At 48.9% G+C, this 19,535-nt stretch overlaps 7 protein-coding genes across 7 annotated transcripts; 5 read left to right on the forward strand and 2 right to left on the reverse strand.

Annotated features, from left to right (window-relative positions):
- Positions 1–458: 458 nt before the first annotated feature.
- F5B22DRAFT_650351 (FAD-binding domain-containing protein) lies at positions 459–1,860 on the forward strand (the record flags this gene model as incomplete). Its single annotated transcript, XM_047979304.1, has 4 exons — positions 459–1,013; positions 1,104–1,360; positions 1,414–1,759; positions 1,813–1,860. The coding sequence occupies 4 exons, from the start codon at positions 459–461 to the stop codon at positions 1,858–1,860; spliced, it is 1,206 nt and encodes a 401-aa protein (XP_047827110.1).
- A 1,281-nt stretch (positions 1,861–3,141) lies between these two features.
- On the reverse strand, positions 3,142–6,088 carry F5B22DRAFT_622376 (uncharacterized protein). Its single transcript, XM_047975952.1, has 4 exons — positions 5,792–6,088; positions 4,399–5,735; positions 3,894–4,343; positions 3,142–3,811 (listed from the first exon to the last, which is right to left on the reverse strand). The coding sequence occupies exons 1-4, from the start codon at positions 5,838–5,840 to the stop codon at positions 3,323–3,325; spliced, it is 2,325 nt and encodes a 774-aa protein (XP_047827111.1). The 5' UTR covers positions 5,841–6,088; the 3' UTR covers positions 3,142–3,322.
- Positions 6,089–7,583: 1,495 nt separating this feature from the next.
- On the forward strand, positions 7,584–8,801 carry F5B22DRAFT_650353 (uncharacterized protein; the record flags this gene model as incomplete). The annotated part of the gene is made up of 1 exon (XM_047979305.1): positions 7,584–8,801. One exon carries the CDS (start codon positions 7,584–7,586, stop codon positions 8,799–8,801), a length of 1,218 nt encoding a protein of 405 aa, XP_047827112.1.
- Positions 8,802–9,242: 441 nt separating this feature from the next.
- Positions 9,243–10,168, reverse strand: F5B22DRAFT_434135 (uncharacterized protein). Its single transcript, XM_047971780.1, has 2 exons — positions 9,935–10,168; positions 9,243–9,876 (listed from the first exon to the last, which is right to left on the reverse strand). The coding sequence occupies exon 2, from the start codon at positions 9,847–9,849 to the stop codon at positions 9,274–9,276; it is 576 nt and encodes a 191-aa protein (XP_047827113.1). The 5' UTR covers positions 9,850–9,876; positions 9,935–10,168; the 3' UTR covers positions 9,243–9,273.
- F5B22DRAFT_434052 (peptidase family M20/M25/M40) lies at positions 9,990–12,388 on the forward strand. The gene is made up of 4 exons (XM_047971779.1): positions 9,990–10,767; positions 10,825–11,258; positions 11,312–12,070; positions 12,150–12,388. Exons 1-4 carry the CDS (start codon positions 10,430–10,432, stop codon positions 12,338–12,340), a joined length of 1,722 nt encoding a protein of 573 aa, XP_047827114.1. The 5' UTR covers positions 9,990–10,429; the 3' UTR covers positions 12,341–12,388.
- Positions 12,389–12,578: 190 nt separating this feature from the next.
- F5B22DRAFT_622386 (uncharacterized protein) lies at positions 12,579–14,910 on the forward strand. The gene has a single exon (XM_047975953.1). The coding sequence runs from the start codon at positions 12,661–12,663 to the stop codon at positions 14,434–14,436; it is 1,776 nt and encodes a 591-aa protein (XP_047827115.1). The 5' UTR covers positions 12,579–12,660; the 3' UTR covers positions 14,437–14,910.
- Positions 14,911–16,091: 1,181 nt separating this feature from the next.
- On the forward strand, positions 16,092–19,147 carry F5B22DRAFT_434174 (uncharacterized protein). The gene is made up of 3 exons (XM_047971781.1): positions 16,092–17,798; positions 17,858–17,936; positions 17,993–19,147. The coding sequence occupies exons 1-3, from the start codon at positions 16,269–16,271 to the stop codon at positions 18,835–18,837; spliced, it is 2,454 nt and encodes an 817-aa protein (XP_047827116.1). The 5' UTR covers positions 16,092–16,268; the 3' UTR covers positions 18,838–19,147.
- The last annotated feature ends 388 nt before the right edge of the window (positions 19,148–19,535 follow it).

Genomic DNA, 19,535 nt, shown 5'->3' on the forward strand with positions numbered 1-19,535 from the left:
CTACTCGCGCGCAAGCTTTGGACGAAATAACATGTAGACGGATTGGGAATGTGTTAGGAGAGGCAAACTCGCTGCTCAATGTCGTGGGCGATTTCGCATTAGAAAGCTAATTACTGCGATGTGAAGCTATGCCGTATATGTGCATGCACGTAGTCAAAGTAGGTAGCGTTCCCTGGAATTATTTTTGGGATGCAACAAACATCTGAAATCATTAGTGAGAAGAAGACTGATTATGCGGCGTCATCGGTCGTGTTGTTACCGCTACTCGATACTACTATAAATATGCCGCATTCGCTCCCACGCTTCTCACTGGATGGCATACGTTGTATCCATCTACATACGACGATTCTATAATAGAGGGGGTTCGCTGCGGCCTTACCAGTCGCCGCATTTCTTGCCTTGCTATAGCCGCAATGCGATCTTCTCCTCTTTCGTGGTTCACACTTGCAGCCGCAGCAATGGCGCAGTCGACGACGCAACATGCTGCCATCTTCGGCAAGTGTTCCACCCTCCAGTGCAACCCTACCCCCGATGGCGGCTGCATCGTCAAGCCGACTACTAGCAGTCAGGTGTCAGAGTTTTTGCAAGCCGTCTCCCCGCTTGTTCTCGGCGGTAAGCTCAAGTTCACTATTCGGGATGGAGGTACCCAGTTGGCCCCCGATGGTCAGCAGTTTCCCTCGGAAGTCCTCGTGTTGGATTTAGGGGAGATGAAAGGAGTGCAGATAGGGATAGACGACACTATAACCGTTGCAGCGGGCGAGAAGTGGGCTTCTGTTAACCAGAAACTCGATACTCATGGCATCAGCGTCGCTGGCGGCCTGAATGGAGGGAGGGGAATCGGTCGGCTCGCATTGCAGGGGGGTCTGTCACTGTTCTCATCAAGTCAGGGCTTCGTCGCTGACAACGTTGCCAATTACGAAATCGTGTTGCCTTCGGGAAAAACCATCAATGCCAGCCCGTCAGAGCATGTAGACCTCTGGAGGTCTCTGAAAGGAGGGTCGAATAACTATGGCGTAGTCACATCTTACCAATTCAAATCCTTCCCACAAGGGCCACTCTAGGGCGGTTACGTGTATTATGATGCTCAATCATTCAATGGCTAGATTCAAGCGTTGGTTGATCTGCTGCACTCTCCCACCGAAGGGAGAGAGCTTCGCATTATCCTTAGCACGTTGTTTTCAGCACAGTTTGGCGGGATTGTGTCACTTAATAGGGTTTATCACACGACAGGTCGGGAGGATGCTCCTGAGACGCAGCCTTTCACCAGAGTCGGCCCAAGGGTCGGTAATCTCACGTCTCTCGGCCATGTCACTGTTTCTAATGCCACAGCAGACCCTAAAGATGTCGTCGGAAGTCAGAGGTGAGTTTCATTCCCCCAACCAGCCGCCAAAGTGCTCGCTGACGTCCACGCAGGCGAGCGCATATAGATATGACTGTAAAAGCAGATGTTGTAACCTTACAAGCTGCTACTGACATTTTTATGTGGACGTTGGATCCAATCAAGGGCTTGGATGACTCTAGATTTGTCGCATCAATCCTCTTTGAGACCTTATCAACGTCACTCATCAAGGGTTCGTCGGAGTCACGCAATCTTTTTGGCCTCGACCCTTCAGCAGGTCCCCTAATATCTCTTTCCTTTGTCATAAAATGGACAAGCAAAAAAGACGACAAGGCAATCTTAGATCACTTTCACAAGGTTATGGAGAATATCAAGAAATACGCCGTGTCGAGAGGCACGGCCATCCCATTAGCTCATACGGTGAGGAGAATAAGAAGTTTATACAGGCTGTTGCTGCGAGGTACGACCCATAGGGCGTATTTCGTAAGGGCATCGCTACTACTTTTAGTCTTTTCCCATAGCTTTTCTGAATGGTGTACAGTATTCTGAAAGATCGTATTCCGATATGATTGTAAATATAGTATCTGAATTTCTAGATGGTCAAGACTCGACTCAGCAGTACTGGGACCGGATGATAATCAACACAACAATGGCACATTGCATTAGGATCCCCAGGGTATTGTGAAAGTATCATTTTCCTTAAAAGCCAACGGCACATAATTCCAAGTATAAGGGACAGAGACCCAGCCATCCAACACAGACAAAGCGTCTTGACATATGCCTTGTGAATCTGCAACACATCATTTCAACTGTAAGGCGGCGCCCAGTTTGTCATCTTAATACGCTAGCTTCAGGATAAGCGGAAAATATTGAGAAGCTTGCTCTAGTCATCAACGTGGACAAGAAATATCACAGCCTTCTCAAAAGGCGGGCTTGGTGTCAAGTAGCCGCCGAACCCGAGTCTGCCGTGCTCGCTATCCGCTATCCTGCATAGTACTTCGTATGAAAGGGCCTTCTGCAGGATGGAATGGAGTTCGCTTCATTATACCTGTTGTGGAAAAGCGGATGTTGCATATGCCTAGACTCGACTGTCGTTCAATGATGAATACTTGGTATACTTCTCGCTCCTCAAACTTGCTAAGTCGGTAACATTTGAAAGCACCAGTGCGGCGCATATAACATCTCACCGTTTCACAAGCTGTCGTGCATTAATCGCTGCTTGCTAGTGTGCAAGTTGGTGGGGCTGTTGAAGAGGAGTATGGGAATTGACACTTCCCAAGTGGTTAAGATTATGCAGTTGGCTTGAAGTTAAGGCCACTAGAGCCCAATTTGCATCTATATTCTATTGTTGTTGGTCAGTTTTATAGGAGGTAAAATAATGGTTCGCTGTAGCCTGCGCCGCACGTACCGCCTGTCTTCATTGAGCAGGAATGTAATAGGCTGTACACTGAATCACTGGGACCGCAGCTAGATGGTGTTGATCGTCATGGGGTGTATTCTAGCTAGCTAGGCTTCTACTTGACATACATTTGGGCAGTGTGCTTAATATATACAGCAGCTTTGGGCCTTAGTTGAACTCTGGTTTGACTATCTCTGAGTCTCACAGGTAGAAAATAAAAAGTGATTAGGTTGCTATACGAAAGGTTTTATAATATATGTAGAGAACTACAGTAAATAAATAGTATATAAATATTAAGTTTGATTAAAGTGTATCCTAGGGGGCTATCAAGCTAGTCGAATAATATCATCGAAATATTACACCTTTACACTTAGATCTTAAGAATGATCTAAGTGGATATCGTAACCACTTAAGCAACTTGCGTTTAAGTGCTATGATCACACTCGTGAGAATCTTTAGAAATGCAAAGGTAGGCAATTCCAAACATAAGGGTCCAAACTGGCGTTCGCTAGTCAAGTAGTTAGCATTAGGAGTATTACTTCGTCATATGACGCTAATACTCTTCAAATCCTCCCCGCTCTAGTTCAATACATGTCTCGCAAAGGTTTCCAGGCCAAGGCTCCCGTAGCAACTGTAACAACAGCAAGTCCGTACTGGCCAATACCTGTCCCGCCCTGGACGTCACCTCTCAACGTGCTCCAAAGTAGTACAACTAATGTAAGCAGAGCTAGGGCCCCCACCAAGAGAAGTGTCACTAGAACCATATTCACTCCCTCCACAATATATATGCCCCAGCCGTACGGAATGTCAAGAGGGTTTCTGGGCTGTGTTGTACACTTCAGCTTCCGTCCTAATTTCTTGGGAAGCTGCTGAACGGAAAGCCCCCCGAGGTGATCTCCTGGGTTCAGGAACGAATGCATGAATACATGAGGTTGTATTGGCACCCTGCCAATAGGGGGCGGGTAGGGTGATAAGGTATACTCTTTCCTAGCTATCTCCTCTGTACCCGGGATCGAATCTATTTCATAATTGCCAATGCATTCGCCTGTTTTACTTCGGTTGATAAGTTCGAACTGTGATAGTAAAAATTTTTATCTTAAGCTGTTGGCTCTAAACTAAGGGTTGCGTGAGTTTTATGGTAAGTAGAAAACATACCTTGACATATTCCACAGATTTTGGGACTATAAACATGTTCTTTGCTAGCGGCCCTCGCATAGATTGATACATCTCTCGGATTAGGCAGTAGAGCGATACATCCCAAATAACGTTGGTTAAATCGATATGGCCCAGTCGAATTTGATATGGCCCGGTATTTACACATAGGAGAAGAAACCTCTTTGTGCCTGGTGGTAATTCTGGAGGTTGTGGCATGCGAGTGGATCGCCAGAAAGTTGGAGAGGGCGTAGAAGGGTGGCTAGTACTCAAGCTATCTTTTATTGTCCCTGAGGCTATATTGGAGCCCGAAATTGACGCTTGCTGTGACTGATCACTATTGTTATGCGAAATCTGGATTTGTCCTATTTCTCCCGCCGCGGCTTGTGCAAATTCAAGCGCATTTTGCTCCTGCCCCGGATGGACATCAATGAAAAGGGGCTTTCCGCATCTCTTCATTGTACGGCATTAGTTTATGACTACTTCACTGAGATGGCGTGTCACGTACACAAGTCCAACTAACTCGTATCAAGTTACGTTTTAAACGCGGCCAGAAAAGCTTGCGTAATCCGTGGATTAGTATCCAAGCCGAGGTTCTTTTTGTAGAGCGCAGTTGGGTATCTTTTTGGTTGTCCAGTCCGTGTAGGGCTTGTAATGGGCTTTTCTTGTTCTGTTTCAAATGCCTCTTCTCTTTAGCTAAATCGATAAAAATGGACTGTGAACGTCCTTCATGTTGCTGTGCCGCTGGAGAAGCGAGAATCGGAGGTCTCTGGCCATTTACGATATTCGGCAGCTCAGTAAACTCGAGAACCCGACGGTATACAAGGTCGGGGATCAAACCAGAGGCTCGTAAATGTTCGTTCAGTGCATAGTCAGGTCGGATATTTTCCGCTTGAAGGCCATCCTCAATCAAATGGTCGCGAATATGGCTTAAACTCTCTACATAATTCGCTTTAATGCTCCCTTCATCTCTTGGATTCTCGGCTCGGAATACAGAGTCATCGCAGAACCAGCAGAGATGCACCACTGGTAGTTGGCCCTGCATATGGTCGTTGGTTATATGCTCAACCCAGGCGTCAAAGTCCACTGGTGCAAAAGTCCTCTTGCACTTTCCATAACCTATGAACTCACATAACAGCCGCGGAGAGGGCTTTGGCGGGGCAGGGAAGAGAAGATTGCTATGTCCACCATACTCATCAGTTCTTTCTTCACTAAATTCGCGGGACTCGCTCTGGTCGAATTCGGATATGTTGCCAAGGCCGTAACTAAGTGTGCCATTATTGTTGTGATTATCAAAAATACTGTTCTCGTCAATACTTTGTGAAGATGTTTGAGATGTCGCCGGCGAATCTTGCTGCCACGTTCGGTCTATAGCAGCTTCACCTTGTATCACAAGGGGATGGCTTCCTCGTGCCTTATCGCGATATTCCCTGGGCTTATCGTGGAATTTTTCGAGGTTCTTGACACTTTCAGTAATATACCGCCACTCAGCATTGTTACTCTCCGCTTGGGTAATTGCGTCTACCTCATTAAAAATATCCTGGGTATCAGCATTGGGACCTATGGGTAAGTCATTAAGTGCATTTGAAAGCGGATTTCTCTCTTGGTAGTCAACAAGGTATGCGGTAAGTTGAGAGCTTTCTTCCTCTGGGCGCTCGCTGCGTTCGACAAGGTACCGGTTAGATTCCTGTTCCCATTCGGTATATTCCTGATTTCTGACCCTGTAATTGGGATGAGGATCGTAGGCACCATAACTCTGGCAATTCCAGTTATAAACCGTAACCTCATTGTGACCTCGGCCAAGCTTTTTGTGCGACCGGGTGAAAGACTTGATTTTGTAATCACCTAAGCGCAATATCAGTATCCAAATCGCCGGTTACAAGATCCAGGAATTCAAATACGGGAAATAGGACTTCGATAGACACGAGACTTAGCCGACGGCACCTCCATGGCCGATATGCTAGTTTGATATAAGAGACTAGATAGCTATTCAATGCTCTCTTGAACTCTATGGCTGTGGTCGTACTATTTGAACAAGGGAGTTTTTCATCTTTTCCGTTTGTCTCTCTTACAACCAAAGAGCGATATGCTGATAAGCATACTATGAATTGACAGCAGGACGACAACCTACTGTTACATACTGCGCACTTCCCTCAAAGACTGCACATCTCACACATCCATGCAAATTTTTAATGAGGGGAAGTGTCTGCGAGGCGAAAACGACCATGTGGCTGTGTTAAGCTTACATTTACTATTTATCTGATACCCACTTCCTGCATGAACGCGTCTGCAAACTTGTTGTGGCAGTGTGGCGCCGGCAGATATTGGGTTGCATTGGGAGCACATGCAATATAGGAAGAGGCTGCATTTGAACTGGTTATCATGGCTGCTGCAAATCTCCCGCTTGAACATCATCGGACCAAAGCTACGACAAGCACTGTAAAAGCTGTAAACAGATATACTCAGAATTCATTGAGTTGCTTTACTGTAGTTTTCACAAGCTAGGCACTGGGAGTACTGCGTCATTACTCAGCTCACTCATGAGTCTAGCGATCATCGTTTGATATAACATATATCACTATGTACAGCCCTGCATTCCATCGAATCTCGGAATACTTCGTTGCAGTTGGGTGCATACAAATAGCTAATATCAGGGTCAACAAACTCTTACCCACCGTTACGAAAGAGACTGAATGAGGGCGAGTATTGTACTTTACCCCAGTGACATAGTTCTCAATTGCTATCCATTAAAAGCCCCGTATCGGAGAATGAAATGAGTGTTCGTCTATGGCAGTTTCTTTGCTTTGTTAGATACTATATGCGGAGAGTCACGGTCAATTGCGTACAAAAGCAATGTACCACTGATCTCTACGGGAAAGTATGCTAATTGAATAGACAAAATTCAATCCAAAAATACGAATTGTGTCTTTAGCTGACAATTCTTATAGTGACGTCAAAGTGAAGGTATAAACACTGAATACGTGAGTCTTTCTAAGAGTTCTAATTTCCATGCCGCTAGTCACTAATCTCGCCTGCTATCATCCTTACAAGGCTGCATCAGATACAATAGGACAGTAGTGGTTGAGAGGCTTGATTTCATATACCCTTCCACTAGTTATGCTTGTGGCTTCTGCAATACTCTAAACTAGCGAGGGTGCTGTAGTTCAGCTCGCGGTATAGTAAGAAGTGTTCAAAGGTTTAGCTAAATTGTCCAAACATTTGCAGCTTCTTCGATCAACAACAGTGAGAGAGCAGCTACATCTTGGAATCAAAATCAAGCTTGGCATCTACCTCTTCTTCAGGTTTCCATTCGCTCCCTATTCATAGCAATGTGGCTTCTTTCTAGTCTTATTCCAGAACCTACCTTCCATCATTTCAGCTCCATACCCAAAAGCAGCGACGACCATGGCCGTCCCCTTCGGTACACCATCAATGTCTTTGTTGATCATCAGAGCACATCTACACCATCTTCCGACTGACAATACACATCAAAATTACCTTACATGATATTACTCGTGTTCCGGTGCGGCAGATACCAATGGCAACAGTCACTACCCCTATAATTGACTATAGAGTGTTCAACTTCATTATCCACTACTAATACACAAGATAAAAGGAAATCCCCGGAGCGCCAGGCGTAGATTTCTATAGCTCAGCTACTATCAGATTGTACAACGCTCGCTTGTTGCAATCATGTCGGGACCACAAGCCGTCAATCCCGTAGACGCCTCAAGCAGCGGCTCCAAAGGTTCGTTTACGAATGCCCGCCTGCGATTGAAAGGTTCTCTCCGACGACGACTAAGACGGCTACGAGGACGACTGGAGCAGCCCATTCAAGGACAGAATCAACCCCCTGTGGAGAACCAACCTCCTGCAGACAACCCGTCATCCAGAGAAAATCGACTACGTAGAAGGTTGTTGGGATCTGTCCTGAGATCACTGAGACGATTACGAGTTTCTCGCAAAGAACGGAGTCTCACCCCGCGTCAAGAAAATCCAGAGCCAGGAGCTACTATTTCCCCCGAAGCCAATGATGGCGCAGAAACGGCCGTCGGCTCCGATTCTGATTCCGTCTCAGGAGAAACAGCAGTCGACGACACAGGGGCAACGCCTAGCCCAAGCTCCCCCGGCATTATCAGACAAATCATACCGTCCAGCGACAGTGTAGAAAGCCGCTATCATATAACCACAACTAATAGTTCCTCGAGCTTTTCGAGCTTTCTCGTTCCTCTCACTACTTTCCCCATATTTTCGAAGCTTCCGATAGAGCTGCGTCTTATAATCTGGGAGCGAGCCATGTGGGAAGGCCGAATCATATATCTCAACTCACCATGGAGAGCCCACGAACATGACACCGCGGTATGTTGGGGGGAAAGGTACGTGCACGTGCCTGTGTTTTTCTTTGTCAATCGCGAAGCCCGAGAATGCGCGATGCAGAGATACGACCAAATGCAGGTCGAGCTCTCCTTCTACCAGCGAGATGAGTGGGTGCCGGTGCGAACCAGCGTTATCAATGTACATGTTATTATACACGATAGACTCACCGTCCATGGCGTCCCTACGTATAGACCTATCGAAATGGGCGTGGATGGATTTTTTTTCCATGGTATTGGGAATTGCCATGAGTGGAATTGCCCTCAGCCTCAAAAGTGGGCAGCTCGACCCAGCGATCTTCCGACCGTTCGACAGGATTGGATGAAGTCGGACATGTGGTGGCTCTTTGTGCGTCCTAAATACACAACAGACAAGTGTCTCAAAGACAAATACCGATATACCTTCCATCCCGAGGTGGTTACCAGTTGGACCAGACCCATGGAGGACGGTAGGGGCAAGTTCATCCAGGTGATCAGGCGACCACGCGCATACTATGTAACGCCACGTGAGGCCCTTGTTCGGTATCCTCTACCCTAGCGAGTTTTTAGCCATGGTTACCTTTAGCGAGTTGGATTATCAAGCATCGTGTAATTACTAGCAGGTCACTGTAGCACCTTGATACAGCGAGCTCGAAATGAAAGCGTTGTTTCCCACACTAATGAACCCAGATGTCCACGTGCTCTACCCCATCTGCAGGCACGGGTTCAATGATACAACAGCTTGGTGTTTGTCCGAGCGAGAGATCACTTCCTTGCAGTTTAACAGAGAGGAATGAGTCGATCGTATGAACACCTGCATCAAACAGCCGGAACTGAAAATGTAGAAGATGAAATATGGTATAGAAGTACCGAACCCTCCTCCGGATGGAATAGCCTGATATCCTTATTATTGAAAAAACTCCTAGCAATGCATTTCCCTTCAACCGTAAAACGTACGACACGAATCTAATTCAACCGTAGCCCGAACTCCCAACCATTTTCTACAGTGACAGGCAAGTGTCCCCTGCTCACTACAAATGCATACCACCATCTGGATCTTGATCCTCGTTCTCGGGCGGCACGCGATTCAAGAGTTCTCTGAGGAGTTCGTCGTCGTTCCGTATCGTACCTGTCTGGAACGTACCGTCTCTCCAAGCTTCGTGTTGCTGGGTTTCGGGAGCGCTCTGGCTATGCCCGTTGACTGCAGGCGTTGACGTCTCGCTTATGCCATTTTCCTTGACCTCTGCTGTTGCCGAAGCTGATTCATCTGTAGCTGTGCCTTGGAACTCCCGCCAGTTCAGACCCCTGTCTTCAACCTCGGCGCGTATCAGCGTAATGCGCTCCTGCATGCGGGCGATGACGGCTTCGTTCTCGGCGATGGCTTCTTGACAATCGGGGTCTGGCTGTCCGGCCTCGCTCGCGTTGCCTTCTTGGTCGAGTGTGGATTTGGTGCCTTCGGCGAAGGGCTTCAGCTCGGCGTTCGAGTAGTCGAGGTGCGCTATCGAGTTGCGCAGCTCGAGAACTTTCAAGGCGAGTGTGCTGGCGGGGAGTTCTTTCAGTGCCTCGGCGAACCGAGTTGCAGATATAGGCATAGCTTCAGACGACATGACTAGTGATGGATTGATGTAGTATTTCTTTATTATTGTCATTAACGAGTCATGGGGATAGGTAAAGGACATGCGATCTGCTTGCCTCCGAGGTTTGGGGATTCACTTGATGATGATGTCGTCGCCAGTCGAAAGCTGCCTGCACGAGATGCTTAGTGGTTCTTAGTGGGGTAGCACGGGAGCTTGGGGCTTGTATGTACGTAATAGCGTGCTGTAGCCTGTAGATACAGGAGAAGCTAGGCCCCTGTCTTAGAGGGGCAGTACCTACAAGGGTATCTCACCTAAAAGGTAGATTCAAAGGTCACATTCTCGACCATTCAATCAGACCGATCGTCGGCTCAATTCGACCAAACCCCACGGAGAGACCACACCTATTTGTCGAGGAGATTGCCGTCGCCCTGGGTCCATCTCAGTGCGGAAGGTCAATGGTGTGATTTACACCCTGTATATCGGCATCTTTATCTTTGAGAGCCGTAGTAGATAAGGTCTGTCTGGTCTCCTTATATGATATCTAAGTGAGTATAGGATGGAATCCTTCATGCACTTGGCTCATTTCTGGTTGTGTTCGGTCTTTGTGTAAATGATGATTCTTCCACTTACGTTGGTGGCAGGCCTGTTACCCGCCTATGCTTTCGCCCATACTAAACTCGACCGTGCTGCCCAGCTGGTTACTAATGAACAAAATGCTCCTTTCAAATGCGAACTTTCCCCTTTAGTTGATCCTTCGGGTGATGGCCTGTCTGAAGCTCGAGACATCTTCGCCGGCGAGGATGCCTTAAAACTCCAAGTCGAGAGGCACGCTGCCATTGTTAGAATACCCTCCATCTCATATGACGATAATGGTGAACCTACCGAGGATCCGCGATGGGAAATTTTCTATACCCTACACGACACCCTTAAAACACTATATCCGAATGTGTAAGTCTGGCAATGATTGCCCCGATAGGCCTGCCCCTATTGACTTGTGAGCTATAGTCACCAGCGGATGACTCGGGAAACGGTGAATACGCTAGGATTGGTGTACACGATCAAAGGGACAGACTTGTCACTCAAACCACTCATGCTTGCGGCTCATCAGGATGTTGTACCTGTTGCAGATGCTTCGACGTGGTCATATCCTCCATTTTCCGGTCATTTTGATGGCCAGTGGCTCTGGGGCCGAGGATCATCCGACGATAAGAACAGCCTGACTGCGTTAATGTCTGTCCTCGAAACCCTGCTAGGCAACGCTGGTTGGGTTCCGAAAAGAACCGTAATCTTGGCTCTTGGATTTGATGAAGAATGTTCCGGGCGTCGTGGCGCGGGTACGATTGGACCGTACCTGGAGAATGTATATGGGCCGAACTCAATGGCTTTGGTGCTTGATGAAGGCGGCATGGGACTGGAGCTTCTCGGTAACGACACTTTATGTAAGTACTTCAAGAACTTGAGCTCGCCGTGACATTGTCTAATAGGAGTATAGACGCGCTGCCCGCTGTGCTGGAAAAGGGGCATATTGATGTTTGGGTTGAACTGCATGTCAACGGAGGACACTCTTCGATCCCGTTTCCTCATACCGGCATTGGCATTGTGTCTGAGATAGTGACACAGCTTGAGGCCCACCCCTGGAAACCAAAACTTATCGAGGGCTCTCCTATTCATAAACATTTCATCTGCCAGGCGAAGTACTCGCCAAAGTCCTCGCCAAAGATCACCAAGCTCATTGAGGAGGGTGACTTGGAGAGCTTGGCCAGCGAACTTGCCTCAATCGACCGTTCGACGCATTACCGTCTACAGACTTCGCAAGCGGTAGACTATTTTCTCGGCGGTGTCAAGATCAATGCGATGCCTGAATATGTCAAGATCGGCGTGAATCATCGCATTGCGCCGCAAGACTCCATTCCCGCAGTTAAGAGCAACATTCTACAGCAAATCAAACCAATTGTCAAGAAGTTCAGCTTAACAGTCAAAGCCTTTGAGGGTGAGGAGGAAAATCCCGATTTCGACTTCAGCGAGACCCTAGACGAGGCGTCTATCGAGCCAATGTACGAAGTTGAATACAATGGCACACTTGTACTCACCTCGTCCCAGCTGACACACGTCACCCCAGTATCGCCTACAACTGGAGCGGTCTGGGACGTCTTTTCGGGAACCATTCAGCATAGCTTCGCCTTTGATGGTGGCAGGGTTGTGCCTGTAGGAGAACTGATGACTGGCAATACTGACACGCGACATTATTTAAGTAAGTGGCCTGGCGATTTCTCTCTGAGCCTAAGTAGGTATACTAGTACTCGCAGATGTGCTAATGATTCTCTACACAGACTTGACGCCCAATATCTATCGCTGGAACCCTGTGCGCCAAGGCGGTGGTCTCAACGGCCATACAGTAGACGAGAGAGTTGATATGGAGAGTCATTTGGAGATGGTGAGATTCTACTATGACTTGATCAGGAACTTTGATGCTTCAAAAGCTGCTTCGATTGAGAAAGTAGGCGATATCGGTGAACTTTGATTCGTCCATTTCATATTCAATACACCCATAAGATCCAAGAAGCTTTTAAGGAGAGCTTTTGAAAGCACTGGAAATGTAATTTAAAATGCTAGACGTCAGAGTACATGGGGATGGCAGCATGAAGGTACAACTTGAATGTACCCTGTCCAGGTCTGGATGGGCCCACACCAGCCCGCCATCGCATGTACCCACCTGTTCACTCCCACTCCAAAGAATTTCTTGTGCCATTCCAACATCGTCGTGAATCCACTTGATGACATATCATGCGACCGCCCACTTTTTGCTTTTTGTGAGACGTAGGCATCCTCGGCCATGATGGTATGAGAAGGCTTACCATGCCGATTATTTTATCTCCTAACCCTCTGTCTAGCTCCAGAATTGGTCTGCGAGCCGTCATCCGCGCCTCTCAAACCTACCCCGTCGCCGCTCTAGCAGCCCGTGCCATTTCAACGAGCCGGCCCTTTGCTCGACAATCATGCTTCCAATATAGCGCATGGGGCGTCGCACGCCCATGCAAAGCTTCATATATACGAAATACGCAAAGTTTAAACCCTCACTCCCAACTACGCACCTTATTTACCTTCCGCGCGATTACCCATTACATCGATATACCTAACTGGTATCAAGATGCCGAAGGTCTTCCTTTTAGGAGGGAGGACCTCACGCAAAAGGAGGCGAACAGGATATTCCCGTCAAATCTACCAGCCCCCCAAGCCAATCTCCTGCTGAAGATTGTACATGGTAGACGAGTAGCGGGCACGCTAGACGACCCCATTCTAGCACGGAACACAAAGCAATTCAGAATCATCGATCAGAAACGAGCCTTGGAATACTTGCGCGAGCACATACCTGTTGACGAGATACTTATGGCTGGATTGAGGGCGGAGGATGAGCTGAAGGCCCTTGAAGAACAGGAAGATGCCGCTCAAGGAGTTGAGAAATTCCAAGAGACAAGCCCCGAAGGCTCTCCAACGTCATCCCAGGAGAAGACTGTTGAGATTCCAACAGGGCGCTTACCCAGGAAGCCAGGCAGCGATTCACCGTATGGCGAGAGCAATTTTGACAAGATTCGCGCCGCAAACATCGCAAAGCGTGAAGCAGAAGAAGCACGACTGGAAGAGGAGCGGAAGCTACGAGAAGAGGAATTGGCTAAGGAGAACATCGGAACGCTACAGACACAACAAGAACAGCCGAGACAAATAAGCGAGTTCAGAAAGAGACACATGGAACGCGCCACTTCCGACCTCGAAGCGCCGCCAGAAATGCCAGCATGGCAGCGATTATTCCCTAGCATCGCAATGGCGGGGCTGGTGATCCTGGGGTCCATTGGGTTTGCAGTCATGTACCAAGCGCCGCCTTCATCTCGCAGACTCTGGCCAGACATTCCACCGGCGGCAGCGACTTGCCTCACCTTGATAGCCACTAACGTAGCAGTATGGGCGCTTTGGAAATTCCCGCCAGCCTGGGCATTCATGAACAAGTATATGCTCCTGGTGGCAGCGACGCCAAGACCGCTACAGATTCTCGGAGCTATGTTCTCACACCAGTCGTTTGGCCATTTGTTCGCCAACATGTTCTTTCTATGGTTCTTCGGGACACGCGTGCACGACGAGATCGGACGCGGCAACTTCCTAGCTCTCTACTTCTCCTCTGGAGCCCTCGGATTCGCCGCCAGTCTCACGCATCTGGTGCTCTGGCGCGGACTTGTGTGCACCACCCTCGGCGCCTCGGGCGGCGTGTACGGCCTGATCACGGCGTTCTTCTGGATGCACAAGTTCGACGAGTTCAAGATCTTCGGGTACCCGCCGGACCCCCTCTCCGGACCACAGGGGCTAGGGTTCATCGGCTTGATATTGGGAGTTCACCTTATCCCTTTGTTCCTGAGGCGCACGAATAATATTGACATGGCGTCGCATTTTGGCGGCATGTTGGCGGGTGCGCTGGGCATTGACCTTGCTCGTCAATACATGGATTATAAAGCGCGGGCACGCGCTGAGAGGCTGAATATGGGACTGCTGACTACGACTGTCGAGGAAAAGGATATCTCGCTGGCGGCTCCTGTGGAGGAATCGTCGTCGTCGCCTTCTAAGCGGTGATGTACAGATATCGTAGATGATATTTATCTTCATGTACCTACATTCAGGCCATATATGTATATATCATGAGCGATGCTTGCAATGTCTCTTGTACAGTACCATCAAACTTCAATCATCTATCATCTATCCTGGGCTCTAAGGATGGCGCGTGAATTACCTACCTCCGACCAACATTGAGGCTGGTGATGGCGCAACGGCGTGGCTTGGAGTTCGTTGTTGTTCGCAACCTTGGAATAGAGCTGAGAATGGACTCGGCTAATTGGCAACGCCATTCCCGTTCCCCCCATCTGCCCCCATGCCCATACCAGGCGAGCCAGGATGTAACGTGCGGTGTGCAACATTCCCTGCAGCTAGCATACGACGTCATCTGCAAAGAACGTACCATTGCCAATCCTTTTCGGCATGGAAATGCCGTGTTGTGGTGTACACTACTTTCAAGTCTACTTGTGTTTAGCATGCTGCACTCGTGGACGCTTTCGGCTACCTCGGTACGTATGTATGTATGTATTTCTGAGATACGGTTAGAATGCGCGTACCCATGCAGCAGCATGTTTCAGCATGGTACGATAGGCGATGGTGTTCTTCAGGTGTAGCTGCTGTACAACTGATTCATTTCACGAACTCGACCGACAGACGGGCTCCTTTTCTATTACTGTAGTGATAGTCACTACTTAAGTAGGACCAGACAAGGTGCTCCATGTCAGCAGAAAAGATTGCGCCGTCTCGATACACTATCTCGGGATCGACGAAACGAACTCACCTGACGATGGGTTTCTCAGGCACAGATCCAGCAGAACAGAGCACGAATGGGCTGCGGAGCTTAGTGCGATCTGCAGATGCCCGCCACCACGTCGCGTCACTGTGTGTCGTCGCATCGAAATCAAACCTGAATCTACATACTTATAATGCCCTTTTCCCCATCAAGGACTAGTACTAGGTCGAGTAGGTATAGTACCGCTCTGTCGCAGGACCATTGCCGATTGCTAAGACCTACATACGGCGATACGGTAAGGCAAGTAAGTGTCTGAGCACACGAGACCACTAGACTACCTAGTAGGTACATGATGCATCAATGAGGTGGGGGATAAGTCGTGAAGGGAGAGATGATAGACAAAGGAGTTGAACCTATTGTCTCTGTACACAATAATTACATACCGGTACCGTAGGGATTCGAGGCAAGTGTAGGTAGGCATCGATGGTCTTTTTGTCCCCTTTGCCATGCTGCTCCGGCTGGGACCAATGGGTCTTCAGCTCATTTCCGTCTACACGTAAAGCGGATCGCGCTCGTCTTTAGCTCGACCCGGTCGTGACCTGGGCTCGGCCTTGGCATACGTCTTATTCCCTGTAATGCAATTCAAGCTCCACGTTCCTCGCGCCAGCTCTGCGCCAGCCAAACGGGAGCTCCAAAAGAAAATAACACCAGCAGGGAAAAGAGGAAAAAAAGAGAGGCAGCCAAGTACACCCGACAGGTCTTCCATCGTCTGTCTCGTCTGCCTCGTCTGTCACCTGGTGTTGTCAGCCTACCGGTAGTCCTACCAGAAACTGTATCTGCATACTGCTGTGTAGCTTGGGCTTTGCTCTTTCCCATTGTCTTCGCCTCGCACTCGGTTTTTTCTTTCTTTCTTTCTTTCCTTCTTTCGCTCTCGCGGCGTCGACTGGAACCAGGCATTGCGTCTACTATTTGCGCCTTGACCATACTAACTAGCGTAGAGTTTCTCTGCTAGATTCATCTCGCGCTGCTCCTTGTGCAATCGATTATTATTATTATTGGGACATTATCATTTGTAATTCTAAATAACCCTTTCCGGGAGAGTCAACCTGTCCGCACCACAATGGCTCATAGTCAACATGAATCCCTAGACATGGACGAGGAGCCCCGAAACCCTTACGCATCGGCTAGCAGGTGGCATCATCAAGAATCGACCGCCTTCGCCCGTGCCGCCGTCGCCCGAGACGCCCATTCGAGTGGGAACTCGAAGGACCTATCCGACTTTTTCAATGCCTCCAGAGTCGAGCCTAGCAGACCGACAACCAACGGCACTGGCAATGCAGCTGCCTACCAACCCATTGTCATTGGTGGTACCGATGGCCAAACCGACGACACCGCCCTCAATGACGGGAAAGAAGTGATCTGTGGCCCATTACTGAACTATAGGCGCATGGAGGGCAATGCATGGTATGGAAGTGTGTTGATAGTCACAAAGGGCGGCGGCAAGACACAGGAATTCCAGCCTACGCTGCATCTCGGCCGCGTCGAGTTGGCGAACGATCAACCCGGCTTCGTGTCGGACAGCACATCTGCCAACGCTGCACCTACGAACAGCGCGGATCAGATCCGGAGCGACCACGGAATTGACATCGCCGGGAGCTGTCTTTATTCTGATCCTCGGGTCACCTTCTGGAGCTTCAACCTGACTTGTGACATGGGTACCACCGAGACCAAATGGGCCTATTCTATCTCCGATGTGCGATACGAGAGCGCCACGAAACCCAAGACCAACTACTTCTTTGTTCCCGCTCTCGACGAGTCAATGCGTATCATGTTTCACTCCTGCAATGGATTCAGTGTAGGAACAGACGAGGATGCTTGGAGCGGGCCTGCTCTTTGGAACGACGTGGTAAGAAACCATGCCAAGACACCTTTCCATGTCATGATCGGTGGTGGCGACCAAATCTACAATGACGGGATCAGAGTTTCGGGGCCACTTCGCGAATGGACCGCAATCGGGAACCCTAAGAAGCGCCGAGACTACCCCTTCCCCGAGACTTTGAGGAAGGCTTGCGATGACTACTATCTGAATAACTATATACGATGGTATTCTACCGAATCATTTGCTACGATGAATGGCCAAATACCGCAACTCAACATCTGGGATGATCACGATATCATTGATGGGTTTGGCTCCTATGTCGACGACTTCATGAAGTGCGACGTATTTCGAGGCATCGGCGGCACCGCACATAAATACTATATGCTATTCCAGCATCACCTCGCACCACCAGCCTCCACGTATACCACCGATTCACCCCAGACAATGGAGTTCGGCGGACCGGAGGACGGCGCACAACTCATGGATACCTATGTGAAGCCGAAATCAGAAGTTGAACCTTGCTATATCATTGGTGCTAAACCTGGGCCATATGTGGCAGAGCATTCTATGAATATGTTTGCGAAGCTCGGCGCACGAATCGCGTTCATGGGCATTGATGCACGCACTGAACGCACGAGACACCAGGTCAACTATCCCGAGACCTACGATTTAATTTTCAGCCGCGTGCAAAACGAACTCGCCACGGCCGCCGATGCTGGTCGTCCTTTTAGACATCTGATATTACTACTAGGAATTCCGATTGCTTACCCGGTAAGATAACCCCCACATTAGGTAGATTCGAGATCACTACTGCTGCTAACGCTATTTAGCGGTTGACCTGGCTTGAGAACATCTTCTCAAGCCCAGTTATTGCGCCAATCAAGTTCATGAACCGAAGATTCGGCTTTGGTAAGCCTCATCGCGTGTTGCTTCACTCCGGGCTTATCTAATGCTTTTTAATATAGGTGGTGGTGTGTTCAACCACTTCGATGGAAGCGTTGACCTTCTCGATGACTTGGATGACCATTACACGGCTAGAACCCACAAGAAAGAAAGGAATACGCTCATCGAGCGACTACAAGGCCTGTGTGCAGAATTTTCTGTCCGTCTCACCATCCTGGGTGGTGACGTTCATCTGGCAGCTCTTGGACGATTCTATTCAAACCCCAACCTCCATATTCCCGCCGAGGAAGATCACCGCTACATAGTCAATGTTGTATCTTCGGCTATTGTGAACAAGCCTCCGCCAGCTGCTATTGCCAACTTGCTCGCCAGCCGCAACAAGATACACCACTTGAATGCGGACACTGATGAGACTCTAATGGAACTCTTCAACAAGGATCCCGGTAACTCGAGCAAAACAAGAAACTCCAACCATGTCACGATGCCCAGTCGGAACTATGCCATACTCACAGAAAACTCGCCCAACAATCGCGTTGTTGCCAATGGACAACAAGAAGCCGCGCCGGCAAACGCATTCGACGGTAAAGATGGACATGCCTTTTTACATGCTGGTGAGGATGGTGCTGGTACACAGCACAAGGCTGCGAATCCAGAGACGCACGGCAAGAACAACGATGGATCACTAGATTGCTGCATACGCATAGAGGTTGACCAGCACGACAAGGAGGGCAAAACAGAGCCTTATGGCCTCACCATTCCAGCACTCAACTACGAGCCGGGAAAGTATGGAAGTAACATACACCACCGTCCGGGGCTTAGACACATCCGCAGCCGACCTGGTACCGGAGGCACTAGCACGGCACCGCCAAGCACTCGATCCGCGCCGGGACCAGAAACTACCCACTAGGAGATGGTTAGGAAAATGGTCGGACTCGAATGCCTCCCTTCGTGTGTTTCGGGATGAGGTGAAGCACATGCGATTCATTGTGGCCGGTTTCATGCCTCCCTCCTATACCCCTCGTAAATATATATCTAATTCGATGCGCAAGAGTAATGAAAGGGAGGGAGAGAAAAAAAAAAAGAGAAGAGAAGGAACACTTGTAACTTTTTGTTATGTCAAGACGGCTCAATGATAATACCCATACAACTGTTTAGATAAGACGCGGTGTGCCTGTGATGGAGCAGTGCGTTTATGACATGCTCTAATTGGTCCTCAATGTCCTTGATGCATTCGAGACGTGTATTTTGAATTTGACGATGATGATTCTTTATTCCTTCCTCCCTTTGCCACTATATATGATAGCCGGGCACCTCGACTCAGCCCAGGACTTAGTCCATCACTCGGCTAAGCAAGGCACACACGTAATTAGTCTTCATCTTCTTGGATCTAGCATTAGCATGTAGGGTCGGAAGCTTGTAGCTGAGCCATCGACAAACTTATTATATTCAGGTGAAGAAGTTTTATCCTAATGCCCAGCCAGGTCGGGTCTGGTACCTGAGATAAGCTCCGAGCTCGGGGGGCTATTATCACGGGATAGCGTATATGTGATTGGCTCTCGGGCGGAGTGCCCCGCCTACAGGGGCCAGCGAGGGGACTACAGGCCC

Source organism: Xylaria bambusicola, assembly GCF_022495145.1.
Source record: "Xylaria bambusicola strain CBS 139988 unplaced genomic scaffold F5B22scaffold_52, whole genome shotgun sequence".
NCBI lineage: Eukaryota > Fungi > Ascomycota > Sordariomycetes > Xylariales > Xylariaceae > Xylaria > Xylaria bambusicola.

Excerpts from the sequence above, each read along its gene's own strand:
- F5B22DRAFT_622376 (XM_047975952.1), bottom strand. The coding sequence starts at position 5,840 with ATGGAGGTGCCGTCGGCTAAGTCTCGTGTCTATCGAAGTCCTATTTCC. Across the intron at positions 5,736-5,791 it reads CTATCGAAGTCCTATTTCCC|GTGATTACAAAATCAAGTCT; the intron begins GTATTTGAATTC and ends TATTGCGCTTAG. Across the intron at positions 3,812-3,893 it reads AATCTGTGGAATATGTCAAG|TTCGAACTTATCAACCGAAG; the intron begins GTATGTTTTCTA and ends TTACTATCACAG.
- F5B22DRAFT_434135 (XM_047971780.1), bottom strand. The coding sequence starts at position 9,849 with ATGTCGTCTGAAGCTATGCCTATATCTGCAACTCGGTTCGCCGAGGCA.
- F5B22DRAFT_434052 (XM_047971779.1), top strand. The coding sequence starts at position 10,430 with ATGATGATTCTTCCACTTACGTTGGTGGCAGGCCTGTTACCCGCCTAT. Across the intron at positions 10,768-10,824 it reads AAAACACTATATCCGAATGT|TCACCAGCGGATGACTCGGG; the intron begins GTAAGTCTGGCA and ends TGTGAGCTATAG. Across the intron at positions 12,071-12,149 it reads TGACACGCGACATTATTTAA|ACTTGACGCCCAATATCTAT; the intron begins GTAAGTGGCCTG and ends TTCTCTACACAG.
- F5B22DRAFT_622386 (XM_047975953.1), top strand. The coding sequence starts at position 12,661 with ATGAGAAGGCTTACCATGCCGATTATTTTATCTCCTAACCCTCTGTCT.
- F5B22DRAFT_434174 (XM_047971781.1), top strand. The coding sequence starts at position 16,269 with ATGGCTCATAGTCAACATGAATCCCTAGACATGGACGAGGAGCCCCGA. Across the intron at positions 17,799-17,857 it reads GAATTCCGATTGCTTACCCG|CGGTTGACCTGGCTTGAGAA; the intron begins GTAAGATAACCC and ends AACGCTATTTAG. Across the intron at positions 17,937-17,992 it reads GAACCGAAGATTCGGCTTTG|GTGGTGGTGTGTTCAACCAC; the intron begins GTAAGCCTCATC and ends TTTTTAATATAG.